The 16,939-nt window shown below is 43.1% G+C and overlaps 1 protein-coding gene and 1 long non-coding RNA gene across 2 annotated transcripts in view; one reads left to right on the top strand and one right to left on the bottom strand.

Moving 5' to 3' along the window:
- Nucleotides 1-1,817: 1,817 nt before the first annotated feature.
- Nucleotides 1,818-11,369, bottom strand: LOC122679503. Its single transcript, XR_006336420.1, has 3 exons — nucleotides 11,094-11,369; nucleotides 10,753-10,816; nucleotides 1,818-3,478 (listed from the first exon to the last, which is right to left on the bottom strand). It is a non-coding gene; the product is annotated as an uncharacterized LOC122679503 (long non-coding RNA).
- Nucleotides 11,370-12,271: 902 nt separating this feature from the next.
- Nucleotides 12,272-16,939, top strand: part of PAWR (pro-apoptotic WT1 regulator) — a 116,868-nt gene continuing 112,200 nt past the window's right edge. The window contains exon 1 of the mRNA XM_043880242.1: nucleotides 12,272-12,926. Coding sequence (XP_043736177.1) covers nucleotides 12,405-12,926 — 522 coding nt within the window. The 5' untranslated portion in view covers nucleotides 12,272-12,404. The remainder of the gene's footprint in view (nucleotides 12,927-16,939) is intronic.

The following is a 16,939-nucleotide window of genomic DNA, read 5'->3' as shown; positions in this document are numbered from 1 at the left end:
CAGTCTGTGGGTCGGGAAGATCCCCTGGAGAAGCGAATGGCTACCCACTCCAGTATTCTTGCCTGGAGAATCCCATGGACAGAAGAGCCTAGTGGGCTGCAGTCCATGGGGTCGAAAAGAGTCGGACAGGACTCAGTGACTACCAATATAGGTTATTACAGAGTATTGAGTAGAGTTCCCTGTGTATACAGTAGGTCTGTATTAGTTTCATTTGTTTCATTTTTAAGTTTATTTGGCTAGACCAGGTCCTAGTTGCAGCATGTGTGATCTAGTTCCCTCAAAGTGAAAGAGTTTGTTGCTCAGTCATGTCCGATTCTTCATCATCCAAGAATAATGAAGTAGCCATTCCCTTCTCCAAGGGATCTTCCAGACCCAGGGATCGAACCTGGGTCTCCTGCATTGGGAACATAGAGTCTTAACCACTGGACCACCAGGGAAGTCCCAGTAGGTTATTATTAGTTTTATAACAACCCATTCTTATTTCTATTTAGAACTAAACATCATCATTTTGTTCACAAGTCTTTTTTATTCGGTCTTTTTTGGGATCTCTTTTTGTTTACATGTGTTTCCACACCTGCAGGCTGCTGGAAGGCAGGAGGAGTCATTTGCCTGTGTCCTCTATTACTTAGACAGTAACTTGTATGGAACAAGCCTGATGCATAGTAGGTATAACCTTCAAATATTCACTGCGTGAATGACTGAATATAATCTCCTTCATACAGCTTATATACTGACATTAAAATTAGGAGGAAAAAAAAAAATTAGGAGGAGCAGTTTCTACTGGAAGATCTGTTGAGTGGCCTTAGAAAATACAATGAGTACACTAAAGTTATAGTAGAATGCCCACCAATAAAATTGCCTTAGGGGAATTGAGCTTTTTAAAAAAGTCATTAAATGGATTCTGCAATGATATGCAAATTCACCTGAAAGAGGTCTGACCAATAAAACAGGACCGTAACCAGATTAAAGTCATTAGCATATGCAAAGGAAGAATGTGTCCCTCAGACGCAGGGTTAGCAGCCCCCTTAGCAAACAAGAGTAGGAATGCAAAGGTCCTGTGGAGAGTCATTCTGTTGTCTTCAGTCTGGCAGGACTCTCCCCATTTGTGGAGATAAATGTCTCAGGCTCTCTTAGCAGAGGCCAGTAAACACCCGGATTCCTCTCATTAACCCCTCCTGTTCATTTTTCCATACTTATCAAGTAAGCTTCCAGGCCGGCTTTCACTCCCATGTAGGTCTGCCTTCTTGAATACACACTGTTCACAGTGACCTTAACATTCCTGGATTTCTGACCTTCACATTTTTCATTATAAATTGAGTTATTTGGCTCTTAGAAAATGTAGTCCAGGCAAGTGAGCTACGTTAATGTGACTGTGTGTCCCTGAGACATTGATAAGCTCTTTAAATGCTGGCAAAATCAGGGTTCTAAATCTGCAAAGCTGGAGGATCAAAGGCTATGGCACAAACATCAAGGAATACGTCCCCACCCCAAACTGTGCCCACCTCCCAAGTATAGCTCTGGGAGACAGGCAAATGACTTCCAGGGCAACCTCAGGACAGCCAGCCTGCCAGTGCGCCGTCTGACAAATATTCGTACAGAGAGTACCCGCTGTTTGCCAGGCCCACGGATGCAAGGACAGGGAGGAGAGGGGCTGTGCAGGGGCCCCCACACGTTACGTGGTTTGTCTGGTCCACTTGTTCTCAGCCCTAAAATTTACTGAGTATGAAGCCCTCACATTTTAATAAAATCAAAAGAAATCTTTCATAGGAAAATGTCCAGACACCAAGCTGGTCAAGTTGTTTATTTTATTGAAATTTAATTCCTTTGACATATAAGGATGGACTGTGGAATCAGACAGATCCATGCTGAATATTTGGTTTTATTATGTATTTGCTGTGTGGCACTGGTAAGTTACTTAATCTCTGATGCCTCAATTCTCTGATCTGTGAAAGGGATGTAATATTTAATATTGAAAGGGTTAGACACTGTATATGAATTAATAGCCTGGTGCTTAGCTTGTAGTAAGCAATAAATAACTGCTATAAGTATTATAATGCAAAATGTTATCTTTATTAATTTAAGTTAAACCTAGACATCTGCAAAATAAAAGGCAATCTTAGCTTTACTCAATAGTAAATTCCAGTGAAAGGCTCCTTTGATCTGAATAAGAAGTCATGTTATGTCATCTATGTCATCCATTTAATTTCTATTTCTTTTAATGGCAAAAAGCTCTGAAAATAGTGGCTTAATATAGGTTAAAGTACATACTCCAAGACTATTTAAATTCATGTCTCCTCGTCACCACTGTGAATCAATGGAACCATCTTGGGTGAGGTATACATTATTGAAGCTTTCTGTGAGCCAAAAAGGATGATGAATTCATGTTTTAATTTTAAAGTGATCTAAGCACAAGTAATGTTCAAAAGAATTTTATGGTATTTTGGGGTATTGAAGATTTCTACTTGCAGAGACACTAACAAGACTTTGAGCTTCAAACCACAGGAAGTCCTTCCTCTTCAATGGAAAGTTTACACTGTTGTTTGCTTTCTGTCCTCACTTCCTCACATGACAGCTGAGCTGTAAAAGCTGATGGGGTTTCTTTTAGCAGCATCCATAATGCCCCATGTAGGACCTCGGATCAAAAGATTTATTTAGTGTCATGGTCAAACACACCTATGATATAACAAAACTAGGAATGCACACCTCTCAGTTAAGTTGTTTTTCTCTCTTCTTCTCTATCTCTATTGAGCACATCTACAACTTATGCATGAAGTTCAATCACATACTTTACAATTTGTTTTTTGGAAAGTCAGTGGACTAAGTGTAATAGAGAAGAGTTTCCTCTTCTGATCTCTTTTCTAGTTAAAATTTCTTGAAAAGGCTGCTATCAGGACCAGCAAAGTCTCATTTAGGAACTGGGGGCACAGCCCAATTCCTGCTGATGCTGAGAGCAATGACTCATGCTAGTGCATGGAGTGTCCTGAGCGAAGAAGACCAACCAGGAGTGTCAGTGAGTTCAGGTGCTCCATCTGTACCCAGAAACCAAAATATTCCAGTCACATAACGTTTTCCAGGACAAAGACATTTTTTCACCATTTGGAAAATGACAAGGGTTTGCCAAGTCTCCAAAAGGGGGTCAGAAAAACTGGAATACTTGTTCACTGGCACCAGTGTATGAAAAAAAAGAACAATAATGGAAGATCTGGTTAAAATGAGAGGCATCAGTGGTTTCATCTGGTTGTTTGCCTGTTGAAGGTAAGTGGTTTAAGAATCAGTTGAAGAATCTGTTTCCAGATTTAGATCCATGATTTATTAGATCTTTATTTCCAGATAAGGATCCATGATTCTGAAGGGAAACATGACTTTTGACACTGGCATGACTTCGGTTTTCTTCCTTTGCCTCAAGCCATAGACCATTTCAAATATTTCTAGGGTGCACGGCTTCATTAAAGTTGCTAGAATTTGATGTCTTCTTTTGCTTGGCAAAAAAAGGGGACATTTTAAGTTCATCCTAAGACATGTCAGGCGACATGTCAGGCAAGTTCAATTTTGTTAAAGTTTCAGACTTTTAAAACCACAACTTGTTGCATGAAACTATTTATACTATACAAATTCAAGCATTTTTTCCTTTAAAAATTACTTTAAATTCCAGCATATTTCAAATGTACAAAAGTCCAGAAAATGATATAACAAATAATCTAGGTAGCCCCTACACGGAGATTTAACAAATGTTAATGCACATTTTTCTTAGATCTGTTTCCTTTTTAAAGAAATAAAACATAAGTAACACTAACATTATAGCTCCTATACCTTTTCCTTCCATCGGTGTCAGAAGTATTAATAACTAATAAGCTGAATATTTGCATTTATATTACAAAAGTATGCATCTGTCAACAGTATTGTACTATTGTACCTTTTGGAAATTTATGTGACTAGTGTCATGCTTTATGTATCCGTCTTCTTCTTTTCTGCACTTCACTGCTTGGGGGATCTTAGCTTCCTGACCAGGCACTGGGCAGTGAAAGTGGAATCCTAACCACTGGACCCACTGGACTGCCAGGGAATTCCCTACATATCCATTTGAAACTCGTTTGAGATGATGTTTCTGAAATGATATAAATGTTCCACTGTACTACTAAACTATAATTTATATATCCACTCTCCTGCTAACTACAAGTAACTTTTCCATTTTCTCACTATTTAATTAGTGCTGCAGTGAACACGTATGTCCACGTGTCCCTCTGCTCATGTCTTAGTTTCTATAGGGTACATTCCTAAGAGTGCAACTGCTAGGTTGTCAGGAAATCACATTTTCATCTTGACCAGGTGAGACAGGAAACGCTGTGTTCCTTTCTTTGAACACATCTGACTCCAAATGTGTGCAGGGGTTTCCCACACTAACCAGTTCTCCCACTCTCTGGACACCAACTGGATGCCCTGCAATTCAGGTATAACACTAACTGGCCAGTTTGCACAGAACCCACGGGTTAATGGCTCAGTCCCACAAGAGTGCAACAGGGAAAGAAGATAGCTCTTCCAAGACTTTTGACTGTGAACGTGGACAGAGAGAAAGGACATTGACCAGATTAGATTCTAGAGTCACTGAAATATTTTTCTTTAAGAGGGACAGTAGGAAAAACAATGACCCCCAAGAATTCCAGACCCTAATCCCCAGAACTTGTGAATATATTAAAAAATTATATGGCAAAAAGAGATTCAATGTAAGATGGAGTTAAGATTGCTAGTCAATTGATTTTAAAATAGATTATCCAGGTGGTCCCAATATAGTCTCAAGGATCCTTACAGGTGGAAGAGGGAGGCAGAAGAGAGTCATAGGGAGATTTGACAATGGAAGCAACGCACAGAGAGAAGGGTCATTGCTTGCTTTGAAGACGACCAAGCGCCAAGGAATGTGGGCGGCCTCTAGAGGCTGGAAGGGGCAAGGAAATGGATTCTTCCAGAGAGCGTCCAGAAAGGAATGCAGCCCTGCCGGTTCCTTCATTTTAACTCAGTAAGACCCATTCCCTGTAAGACATCCACAGAACTGTAAGATGGTAAAATCATGTTGTTGAAGATGTCAAGTCTGAGGAGGCTTGTTAGAGCAGTAAGTAGAAAACAAATACAGAGGAGATTAATATAGAGTGCATCTGTATGTTGAAGGGAATTACTTAAAAGAAGAAATTATGCATGAGAGGAGAGTTTAATTGTAGGAGTGAAGCCCTCCAAAGGGGAAAGAGACAGATGGCAGGACTGCCTTTGAAAGGAGCTGAGAACGTCATCTAAAAGTAAGGCGGCACGCAGTAGATCCAGATGGTGGGTAGAGGTGTCTTAGCAAGATGAGAAGCCACACTCAGGTAGATCCTACTGAGTGGGAAGGCAAGTTCATCAACGGAGAGCCAAGGGTGGGATAAGGAGATTTTGGAGGCTTAAGGGACTGATGTTAACTTCTCATTCTGCAGCACAGGAGAACAAACTTACAAGACTATAGGATTGCCAGACAATATGTGCTGCCTGGTCGCCCGGTTGAGGCTACGATCATGCAATGCTTCCCAGGTGGCCCAGTGGTAAAGAATCCACCTGCCATTGCAGGAGACGTGGATTCGATCCGTGGGTCGGGAAGATCCCTTGGAGTAGGAAATGGCAACCCACTCCAGTTTTCTTGCCTGGAGAATCCCATGGACAGAGGAGCCTGGAGGATCATGGTCCACAGGATTGCAAAAGAGTCGGACACCGCTTAGTGACTGAGCAGCACGCATAGGAAGGATGCCACGGTATTCTTAATTAACCTTATTTTGGGTGAGCAGCTGTAGGCACAGAAGAGGTGAATAATGACCAGCTTTAAAATCTAAGCTGAAAAATAAAATTAAATAAAAGAAATAAAATCTAAGCTGAGTAAGGAAGTTAGGACAAGAAAAAGGCATGTCAGATAATGAAAAACTGGCAGGATCAGTAGATTATAAATTGGCTGGAGTGGGGTACCCGAGTAAGTGTACTAAAGGGGTAGGAAGAATGGTTGAAAAATGGATGTTTAAACTGACAATTTGGAGGCGATGACATAACTGTGGGAATGGCTAGCCACAGAAGGGCAAAGAGAAAGTGATATCAGAAGTGAGGAGCTCAAGCATCTGAGAGGCCCGGATACTGGATAATCTCTGTACACGTTATCACTAAGAGCTGACAGAAGTAGGAGAAACAGATAGTCAGCCAGGAGCAGAGGTCCTTAGTAAGTCAGAGTGACTGGGAAGTTGGTTGGTGAAAGCAGCAAGGAGGTTGCTCTTTGTAGGAGGCGGCAAGTATGATGGCATTAAATTCAGTCTGTGGGAAATAGCTCTAATCATCAGAAGTGTAAAATTAGCAGAAGATTCTGCTTTCACTGACATCCAGTCAAAACAGAAGTTTTCTTCTATCAGTTATATATTCCATAATTCAAGGTGTAAAATGAAACATTATTTTATTTCTTGATGCAAATAGTACAAAGAGAATTTATCAGAGGTCCAGCGTTTATGGTGCACAAATCTATGTATTTGTGTACTACAAACAGAGGATACATGTATGAAGCCAGATATTTTATGCATCAACTCATAATAATAAAATCAATCATAAAAATGCAGATAAACAGGATTATAGAAATATGTCAAAGAGTAAACTAGTGAATAATTTAGGTTGTTTTTCTGGATTTTTGTGATGTTTATGGCACTTTTCAATTTGTTAAAAATTTATAATTTTAAAAATTGTTCATTCTAAACATTTATTTTTTTAATCTATTTTTTCTTAAAGAAGGTGCCCTAAGTTTTATAAGCTTCAGACACAACAAAACCTAAATCTTCCCCAAATAGGCCACAAATCTTGCCTAACGTTTAACAGCAGTCGATGGAAAAAGGGAATATTTTCTAGCTATAAAACACATAGTTTTACTACGGTTAAAAAAGTAACAAAGGAAAATTCAACTATTCTTAGTATTAATGTCAGACATTTTTTCCTGGGAACATTATGTCATGTAATTTTCATAAACAGCCTCCAGAAAACAGTACATTTCATAGAGTTCTTCCCAATACTGTCACTCAATAGGGACTTAAGATGTACTTCAATCAGGGTGAGAATAAGAGGCAGAGGTCTCTACTTGTCTAGCCTGATCACAGATCAGATGTGAAAGTATCTAGAAATCTGCAAAATGGATACATTAGACCTCCTGTTAAACATAACAGACTGAACACACTTATCGCTACTACTCCCTCAAGTAACTTCACTAAAATGAAAGTAAAGTGATAAACCAGTAACAACCAAGAAGATGGGAAATGAGAGCAAAATTTTGGAAGATGGAAGATGAAAAACAGACATTAGCAGAGAAGAAAAAGGTGAATTCTAACCACCTTCAAGAGACAAAGTCAGCAAGAAGGATTCCTTTATGTCCTAAAGAAGAAAGCTCAGAAATTAGAGGCAGCAGCATATACTTCAGAAAGGGAAGAAAGAATGGGAATGAAAAAAAAAAGAATTGGCTAAAAATCTACATAAAGGACAATTAGATTCTCGAGTCCTCGCTCTAAGGCCTAATAACAAGGAGGCTGTCTCTCCTGATTGCTGTCTCTCCTGATATTGGTAGAGGATTGGGAAGTTCATGCACTGGAGCTGTCGGAATTACAAATGTACTGAACTTGAACACAACAGGCATTCAAGCATAGGGACTGAGTGAAATCTGCATATTAAGTTTTTTTTTTTTTTTTTTTGCATATTAAGTTTTGAGATTCCCCCAGTCCCTTCTCTTTACTTGGCACTTGAAACAGTTGACAACTAGCATCACAGACAGAAACAGTTTCTTTCTGGGAAGCTGATGTGGCCAGGAGAAAACCCCATAGATGCTGACAATTGACACATGCCTCCACAAAACACCTGGGTCCAAATACCAGCTCCCTAAATTGGGACCATCAGTCAACAAATTCTGCCTTTTGAGAGAAGAGCATCCAGTCAACTTTTCAATGCTTCAGTCTAAAATATGAATGAACAGGGACTTTCCTGGCGGTCCAGTGGTTAAGACTCTGCCCTTCCACTGCAGGGGGCACAGGTTTGATCCCTGGTCAGGGAACTAAGGTCTTGCAGGCCACACAGAGTGGCCAGTAAATAAATAAATAAAATATGAATGAATAGCAGACTGATAAGGTAAAAACAGGAAAATGAAAAATGAAGACTGAAATAATCAAGAGTATGAAAGGGAACATATAGATAAGAGACGCAGTGTAGGACCAGCAGAAGAAAAGTTAAAGGAATTTCCTTAGAAAGAGAAGATAATGAATGTGACACAAGAACAGGGAAATATGGAAGAACACAGAGAGACTAAGAAACAGATCACAGAAAAAATGGTGACAGAAACAGAAAATTCGATAGAAAGTCTGGCAAATAAGAGACGAAATATCCCTGAAAACAGAATAATATGCCAAACAGACAGAAACTAGAAAAGACAAATAGTTACTAGGGAACACTTAGAAATTCAACTATTTAGTAGGGGTTCCAGAAAGAGAATAGAGGAAATGGAAGTGAAGGATTACCAAAGACAATTTCCCAGCTGAAGGCCAGAGGGCAGATTTAGAGGGCCCACTGAGTGCCTAACATATAATGAAAAAAGGTAAACCATGGCAAACCTTTAAGATAATTAAGAAGATGGGTTAGAAGTTCCAAAACTTTGAGAGAGAAAGACAAAGAAATCTGAGTGCCACTGGTCTTCTGGCAACTATAACTCTGGAAACTAGAAGACAATATAGTGATGCCCTCAAAATTATAAAGGAAAATGATTTCCAACCTAGAATTCTAAGCCCCGCCAAACTATTAACCAAGTGTGAAGACAAAAGAAAACCAGTTTTCAACATACACAGTCTCCAAGAATGTGCAATCTGACCTCCAGAGTATACTGAAGGAGTACTCAACTAAAATAAAGGAAAAGAGGACAATATGGAATTCAGGAAACAAGGAGTCTGTATAGGAAATGATTCCCAGGATGTTAGGCAAGTAGAATCCCAGGATAAGCACAGAGCAATGAGCCTTAAAAATCAGTCCAGAGTAGAGTAGGGGGTGGAGAGCTCCAGGAGAGATCCCTCCAAGAAAAGGAGAACCGACAGATCATCTGACATGATTAACTGCATTGAGAGGAAGAAAGTTTGGGGGAAAATTGGGACTGACATATAGAAACTGAACTTGACAAAGTCACAGCTGGGGGTGGAGGCAACTCCTGGTAGGTATCTAGAGGACAGAAGTCAAGGATGCTGCTAAACATCCTGCAATGGATAGGACGACACCCCCAAAGAATTATCCAGTTCCAAATGTCCACAGTGCTGCAGTTGAGAAAACAGGCCTGGAGTCTTTGGGGATTATTTCATCAGAACGCTTGTACAGAAAGATTGATGACATGCAAGCGTGGCAATTTAGAACTGACTCAGCTAAGTATTTGGATGCAATGATGGAAGCAGTCTGGCTGTGAAATATATCTTTGGGAATATTGAGAATGGTAAGGTAAAGACAAAAGATATAATAAACGATAATAATACACAGTGCTTTGCACCTCAATAATTGCTTTCATCCATGATTGCTAGGACACTTTATAGGCTAATAATAACTACTCTGGTACTCACATACTACCTTTTATCTAAGGATCTCAGGCACTTTCACAGCACACTCACAATGTAGGAAGTATTATTATCCCCATTTTGTATGTAAGTAAACAGAGGTACAAAAGTTAAGCAACTTTCCCGAAGTCACACGTCAGTAGCAACCAACATTCCTGACTCAGCACTTGTTAATACTAAGAGAACTGGTCTAAGAGATGCAGTGATAAATTATGTGGCAGAGTGTTATCCTAGGTCATTCAGGATCTATTGTTTTCAAGTTCATAATGTGTATTTAGTATCTTATCTTTTTGGTCTGTATCTCCCCTCACCTTTAGAAACCCAGGCCTCTATTCAATATCCTATTAATAAAAGAGATTTTAAAAAATCCTATTAATAAAAGAGATTACACTTATGGAGTGTTATCCTTGACCAAGCAATGTTCAATTCTTAACTTATATGTTATTACTGGCTTTATAGTAAAGAAAGCTGAGTTTCAGAGAATTTAAAGAACATGCCCAGGATTGCTCAGCGGTTTATATGTTTGAATTCACGTACATTATATCCTCTTTCCATTATATCCTGCAGTCCCTCCAAGAGAAAATCCTCTGGGAAGTTACAAAGCATATTAACATGAACCTGTTTAATGCCCAAACCTCCTCCCTCCTACCCTCCTGCCCTTAAAACTCAGAAAACAGCGCAATGAATCATTAATTGAGGAGTTTCAAGTGGCGCACCCAGGTTGGTACCAGCCAGGCTCAGCCTTTTAAACCGATTCCCGAGGAAGGCCTTTAATTTTTTCAAGGGTTTTCCAGAACTCAATCCGGGTTATCCACATGTTCACTCCCAGCAGACAGACCAAAGAGGAGAACTGGGTGACTTTCCCCTCTGACAAATAAATAGCATGTGAATCACTGTGTCCTGTCCTTATTCCTGGGCAGGCCCACGCTGAGGGCTCACCCACCATGTGCCACCTGGGCAAAACAGGTAGTACTAAGTAGGAAGAAAGATTTACGTTAGGTAAGAATGTGACTCAGTGCTCGCCTACTTTTTACAAAATGGTGACCGGGCATTTGTACACTTGACAGTGATGTGCCCTGGCATTACTCTGATACCCTGAAGTCTGCCTCCTCAGGTCCCTGACGGGGGCAGTTCAGCCTACCTTGATCCCGAAATCTTAGATGATCTTAATCTGAAGATAAGATTTATCGTATGGCACGTTAATCCTATGGAAGAAGAATAGAGACAATCACCGCCCCAGCTCATATCAAATCAGCCTCAAAGCAGCTTTAGGACTTTGGGAGAAAGCTTTGCGGCTACATTCACTATCTGTGAAGAGGAGGTGTAGAGGCAGAGTTAAGAGGAAACTCCAATTTGATTGGGATCGCCGATACAATATATTTTAAAATGAGTTTAACATTTTGTTCCTGCAAGCCTAAGATAATAGTAAAGCCTTGATAATACACTGACAATTGAAGCCCCTCCTTTCAGCGACACTCTCACCTGAGACCACAGACATAGAAGGAGGGGGGAGCTGGGTTTCAGTTCTTCCTACTCTCCTCCTGCCACCCTAGTGCATCTGAAAAGGACGCAGCGACGAGGAAAAGAGAAGCGAGAGTCTTCTCCCATCCTGGCTAGTCAGGCCCTAAATCATCACCAGTTGATTGCCTTTTCCCCTTCAGCCAGCAGCATTGGAGACTTTTCCCTGGAAGAGTATGTCTTGTACTTAAAAGGAAGAGTGGTGGGAGACAGGAGAGGCGGAGAAGAGGAGCGGGCAGAAGGGCGTGCGGGGCCTTTCGCGCTCCAGAGTCGGAGGCGCCGGGAGGCCGGACGCCGCGCGGCTGCGCGCCCAGGAATGCGCGGTCGCCGCGGCGTCCGCGGGGCTGGCGGCGGCGGGCCGGACCCGGCGCCGCGCACCTGAGCGCCGGGGGGCGGGGCGTCGGCGGGCACAGCCCCCCGCCGCGCGCCGCGCCCCTCGCGCGCCGCCTCGGTCCTTTCCGCCCGCGCTTCGGCGTCGCTCGGCTCCGCTCCTTCCCCTCCCTCCCCTCCCTCCCCTCCCCCCTTCCCTCCCTCCCAGCCCGGGAGAACGGCGGGCTCCGGACGGCGAGTTGGCCGTGGCTTCTCGCGCGCGGCCGCTTCGGCTCACCTGGGCGCCCGCTCCCAGCCCTGCTCCTCGTCCCCCCCAAGTCCTCTCAGGTAAGGGGCCTCCGGGGCAGTGCGCGCTCTCCACACCAGCCTGTGCCCCTGGACTCGGTTGGACGGCTGGGTCGGGACCCGTCCCGCCTCCTCCGCGAGTCGGTCAGGGGGCTCGGCGCCTCGCCCCGCGACGGTCAGGGTGTCGGCGGTGGGCAGCCCAGAGCGGAGCGAGGGCTGGAGATGCGACGGGCCGACAGGTGGCGGGTCTGGCTCGGGTCCCCCGCGACCGCCGGGGACGGGGACCCTGCCTCTCTCCTCCCCTCCAGGGGCGGCGACCGTGCGGGCCCAGCCGTGTAGGTGCGTCGGAGAAACTCGGCGGGGTGGCGACTCGGCGACTCCTCGCCTGCGGGGCTGAGTAGGGGCGCTCTCGGGAGGAGGGCCCTGAGGGGCGCTGCCCCGGGGCAGACCCTCGAGCCGGGCGAGGACCTCACGCTTCCCTTCCCCGCCCCCTTTTGTGTTTCCCCTGCAGACCAGCCGGTCCCGGCGGGAGGCGCGGCCGCCCCAGCGCCCCGGGGGTCGTCCCCTCGCCTCCTCCGGGCGGCGGGAAGGAAGAGGCGGCGGCGGCCGGAGTCGGGGCGGGCGGCCTGAGGTGAGAGCCTGGCCGGCCCCGCTGGGAATATGGCGACCGGTGGCTACCGGACCGGCGGCGGCAGCACCACAGACTTCCTGGAGGAGTGGAAGGCGAAGCGCGAGAAGATGCGCGCCAAGCAGAATCCCGCGGGCCCGGCCGCCCCCGCCGGGGGCACCGGCGACGCGGCTGGGAAGCTCCCGCCGGGGGCCCTGGGCACCTCGGCCGCCGCCGCGGCAGCCAACGAGCTCAACAACAACCTCCCGGGCGGCGGCGCCGCCGCCGCCGCACCTGCCGCCCCCGGCCCCGGGGGCGTGAACTGCGCCGTGGGCCCTGCGCCGCTGAGCCGCGCCGCCCCCGCCCCGCGGCGGCCGGAGGACGAGTCCCCCCCAAGCGCCGCCGCCACTTCGGGGGCAGCGCCCGCCCGGGGCGGCGAGGAGGAGCGGGACTGCGCCCCGGAGAAGGGCAAGAGCTCGGGCCCCAGCGCCAGGAAAGGCAAGGGACAGATCGAGAAGAGGAAGCTGCGGGAGAAGCGGCGATCCACCGGCGTGGTCAACATCCCCGCCGCAGAGGTGAGCCGGTCGGGGCCGCGGCCGGACCCTGGAGGGCTGCCGCCTCCAGGTCTCATCTCTCTGGGACCCAGAGCTTTCCCCCTCGAGCCTGCACTTCTTAGCCTTTCTCAGAGTAGGCAGGCGGGGGGGTGATGGAGTTTTACTCTCAACAAACGCTTCCTGGGAAGTTCCCCAACCCAGAGTCGGACACGTGCTTTTCAGGCTTCCTGGCTAAGATCTCAGACACCAGAGCCTTCTTTTCACTGGTGGAAAGATTCCATGGGGCTTCAGAACTTGCCTACCTCGTTTCTGCTTGATCAGTTAGAAAAATTGGTGAATGGTGATGACGACGTACTCTAGTTTCCCAGGTGTCGGTCTTAAGTTATCGGATCGTTTATCTCTTCTTCCCTTTTAGCAGTGTTTATTAGCACCTGTAAAGAAAACTTGGCCTTAGCACTACCCAGACAGCTTTATCTTTCAGTGAACCCAAGAAGTATATCCGCGCGCAAACACACACACACACACACACACACACACACACACACACACACACACACACACACACACACACACACACACACACACACACACACACACACACACACACACACACACACACACACACACACACTTTTTTCCTGAGTGGTATTCTGGACAATAGGAACGCTGTAGCAACCCACAGTTCTTTTGCTCTCTCCTTGTGTTGAAGTATTTGACCCTATGTATTCTGGAAAACATTTGTGGTAGGTTTGGGAATTTTTTTTCGGGGGGGAGTGGTGGTTGATTTTTTCTCTTTTTTGGTATTTTTGAGCAGTCTCAAAAACATTTCTGTGGGCAGCAGCAGCACCTTCCTATTAGATTGCCTGGTGAAACTTTTTTACTTATGGTATAACAGCACTTCTCTCTACTCAACAAAACAATCGTCAACAAGTTTTTAGTTGCTTTAATAGTAACTCACCGGCTTGGGGAAGTGATAAGACAATCATGTTTCACCCGAAGTAGTTGCATCTTTTGCTTATTGGCTATAAGGTTTTAACCTTTTTTTTTTTTTCCCCCCTCCTGGCCTTCTAATGTATTCAACTTTGACACACAGTAAGTAAATAGTAAGAATTCACCAACTTTAATTGTGGTTCAGATAAAAACATCTGCAATAAGTTAGGGTGTGTACCAAACATACCAAATTTTTGAGTCGTAATATGATTTCCATACCTAGAAAATCAGTTTGTCTTTGAAGGGTATATTTTTATGCATGTTTCAGGAAGATTTTTATCAGCCAGCAAAACTGTCCTTTGTGGTTTGCTACTTGCACAAAAGATCTGTTATTCATTAAATTGCTTTAAAAGGAATTCATGAGAGTGGTAATCAAATTTCTAGGGTTTTTTTTAAGTTAAAAATATGAAGATTAAGGGGAAACTGAAGAGAAGGCTTTGGAAAAGTTACATTCCTCAGCGTTATTTTTAAATATAGCTGATGGTCCAAATAAAATAATTTGTCATTTCCAATCTTTTCCTCATTGTTCATTTGACAGGGGTCTTATTTTGGGAGATCTCTTGGCAGATGTTAAGCTTCATTTTTTTGTCTAGCTGCTTGTGCTAAAATTGTTCTTTCTCAATACCTTTTTGTGTTTGTTTTTTTAACAAGGGTAATGTTTACTGGGAGAAATAAGTATGGTGTATCTTGTGAGGTCCTAAGAAACATCCTATGTTAATAGACATGTTTTGGGTAAGGGAATACAGTGCTGAGAATGTAGATGACTCCCCGTTACAATTGAGTCTGATACTCTGGAATGTTTTTCGTTTGGGTGTTGGCAACTCCTAAATTTAATCTTCCTTAAAAACAAACAACCCAGGGTACCATTTTTTTGTCTGTGGAATTTGAACCTTTTTTATTGAATAGGGAATTGAGTACTGCTTTCTTTTTGTGGTAACTATGGCTTTATCTGTTTCATGCTGTAGGACCCAACAAAACATGGTAATGTTTTACCACAGTATCTAATTAACAGGCATATTTCTTGAGTTCCTCCTCCCCATATTTTCAGTTTTTAAAAAAATAAAGTCTTTCAGATTATGTTAATCATGTACCATTCATTTCTATTAGTAGTTTCAACATTGTAAATGCCAGTTGCTGTGGAGTTTCTTGTATAATACAGTTTAACACTACTATTTTAAAAAGTCATATAATTTATGAAATTTTCAGGCATAAAATATAAAAGTATTATAAAATATAAAAAGATCATCAGTCAATATTCAAAAGTAGACTTATATATATATATATCCACACACACACATATATATATGTATATAGTGTTGCATGACTAATCTCTTATTTTCAGGCATTATTCCCAACCAAGTTTATATTAGTAGTTTAGCATGTAACTTGTATGCAAAGAGTCTGTTTTAATGTTCGATAAACATTAAATTTCTTCAAAATATTTATTAAGCATCTGTGTAAAACATTTGTTGTGACTTTCATTAACTTATTTTACTGATTTCAGAGTAACTATAAAATTATCACAAAAGAACCTGACAGCAGATAAAGATGATACAAGCAACTGGAGGATAGCTTTAGTAAGGAAGCAGTTCAGAATCCTAACGTGTAGGTGGTGGGATAACTGCATGCGATGGCTATAATAAATGCAAATATACAGATGCTCATTCCTGAGATAAACTTTAGTTGCTCTTGTTTACTAAGTAAGAGTTTTTTTTTTAAAAACTTTTTCCTAAATTTTTACCTTTTCTTTTTTTTTTTGAGTACTAGCCCGAATTGGATAACTTGAATGTAACATACTTCCTGCTGATATTTTTTATACATTTATTAGATCCGCCACATGTTTATTACATGTCTCTGTTCAAGGCACTATCATAAGCACTCTGGAGAAAACAAGAATAAGGCAGTGTATATTTTCAAGTAGCAAAACTGTAATCTAGGAAGAAGGCATAATTACATGAAACTTAAGTACGTACTGAGTTAACAGTTTAAAAGCCATCTTAACACAGCATGTAACTAATTGTTAATTAAAATTGTTGTATGTTTAAAGGAAAGAGATGATGTTTATACATGTATTCACACATAAAATGCATATATACCTGTTTATATAGTAGTTTAAATGTCAAAGTGCAGTGGTTCTTAGCTGTGGCATCATATCAACACTATGTGAGGAAATTAAAAAATGCTTCCCCTTTGCTGATTATTTGACTTCTCCCTTCTTGACCTCTTACATTTAATGGGTCTGGGATGGATCCCAGGTATTAATATTTTGATAAGCTCCCCATGTGAGTCAGGATTTAGAATTATTGGGTTGCATTCTAGGGATGCAGAAATGAATAGGACACAGGCCTTGCCCACAGAGGGGTTCTTAAGTAATACAGGGAACTGTATTAAGTAGTACAGTGTTAAGTACGGATTCTTTCCTGAGAAGGGTACCTACCTCAAGAGGGTTAGTTGGGGAAGGCTTCCTCGACATTTATACCTACGTTTTCAGAGTGCTTGTGAGGTTATTGCCATTGGGTAGGTGTGCATGAATGGATTAACAGGTGGTTTTCATAGAAAATACAATCTTTCAATAGATAGAGACCTAGTGCTAAGTCGCTTTCAATCGTGAAAACTCTTTGCGACTCCGTGGACTGTGGCCCACCAGGCTCACCTGTCCATGGGATTCTCCAGGCAAGAATACTGGAGTGGGTTGCCATTTTCTTCTCCAGGTGATTTTCCCTATGCAGGGATTGAACCCGAGTCTCTTACCTCTCCTGCATTGGCACGCAGGTTCTTTACGGCTTCCGCCACCTGGGAAGTCTCAGATAGAGGTCAAGTGACACTAAAGTTTGGATTTAAATATAAAAGTTAAAATTTATTGAAACTTAACTGTTTTCATTGTGGTCGGCTAAAGTGTTTTACGTTTTGTCTTAATTAATGCTCACAACAATCCCCAATGGTAGTTATAGTTAGTTTTTATCCCCATTTCCAGAGGAGAAAATGGAGGCTTAGAGAGTTTAAATGACTCAAGATCACATGGGAAGTGAATAAACTGTAGAGTA

The sequence above is a fragment of the Cervus elaphus genome, chromosome 3, assembly GCF_910594005.1.
Source record: "Cervus elaphus chromosome 3, mCerEla1.1, whole genome shotgun sequence".
In the NCBI taxonomy this organism is placed as follows: Eukaryota; Metazoa; Chordata; class Mammalia; order Artiodactyla; family Cervidae; genus Cervus; species Cervus elaphus.
The sequence above is the reverse complement of the archived record's forward strand: the minus strand, read 5'-3'. Positions and strand labels throughout refer to the sequence as shown.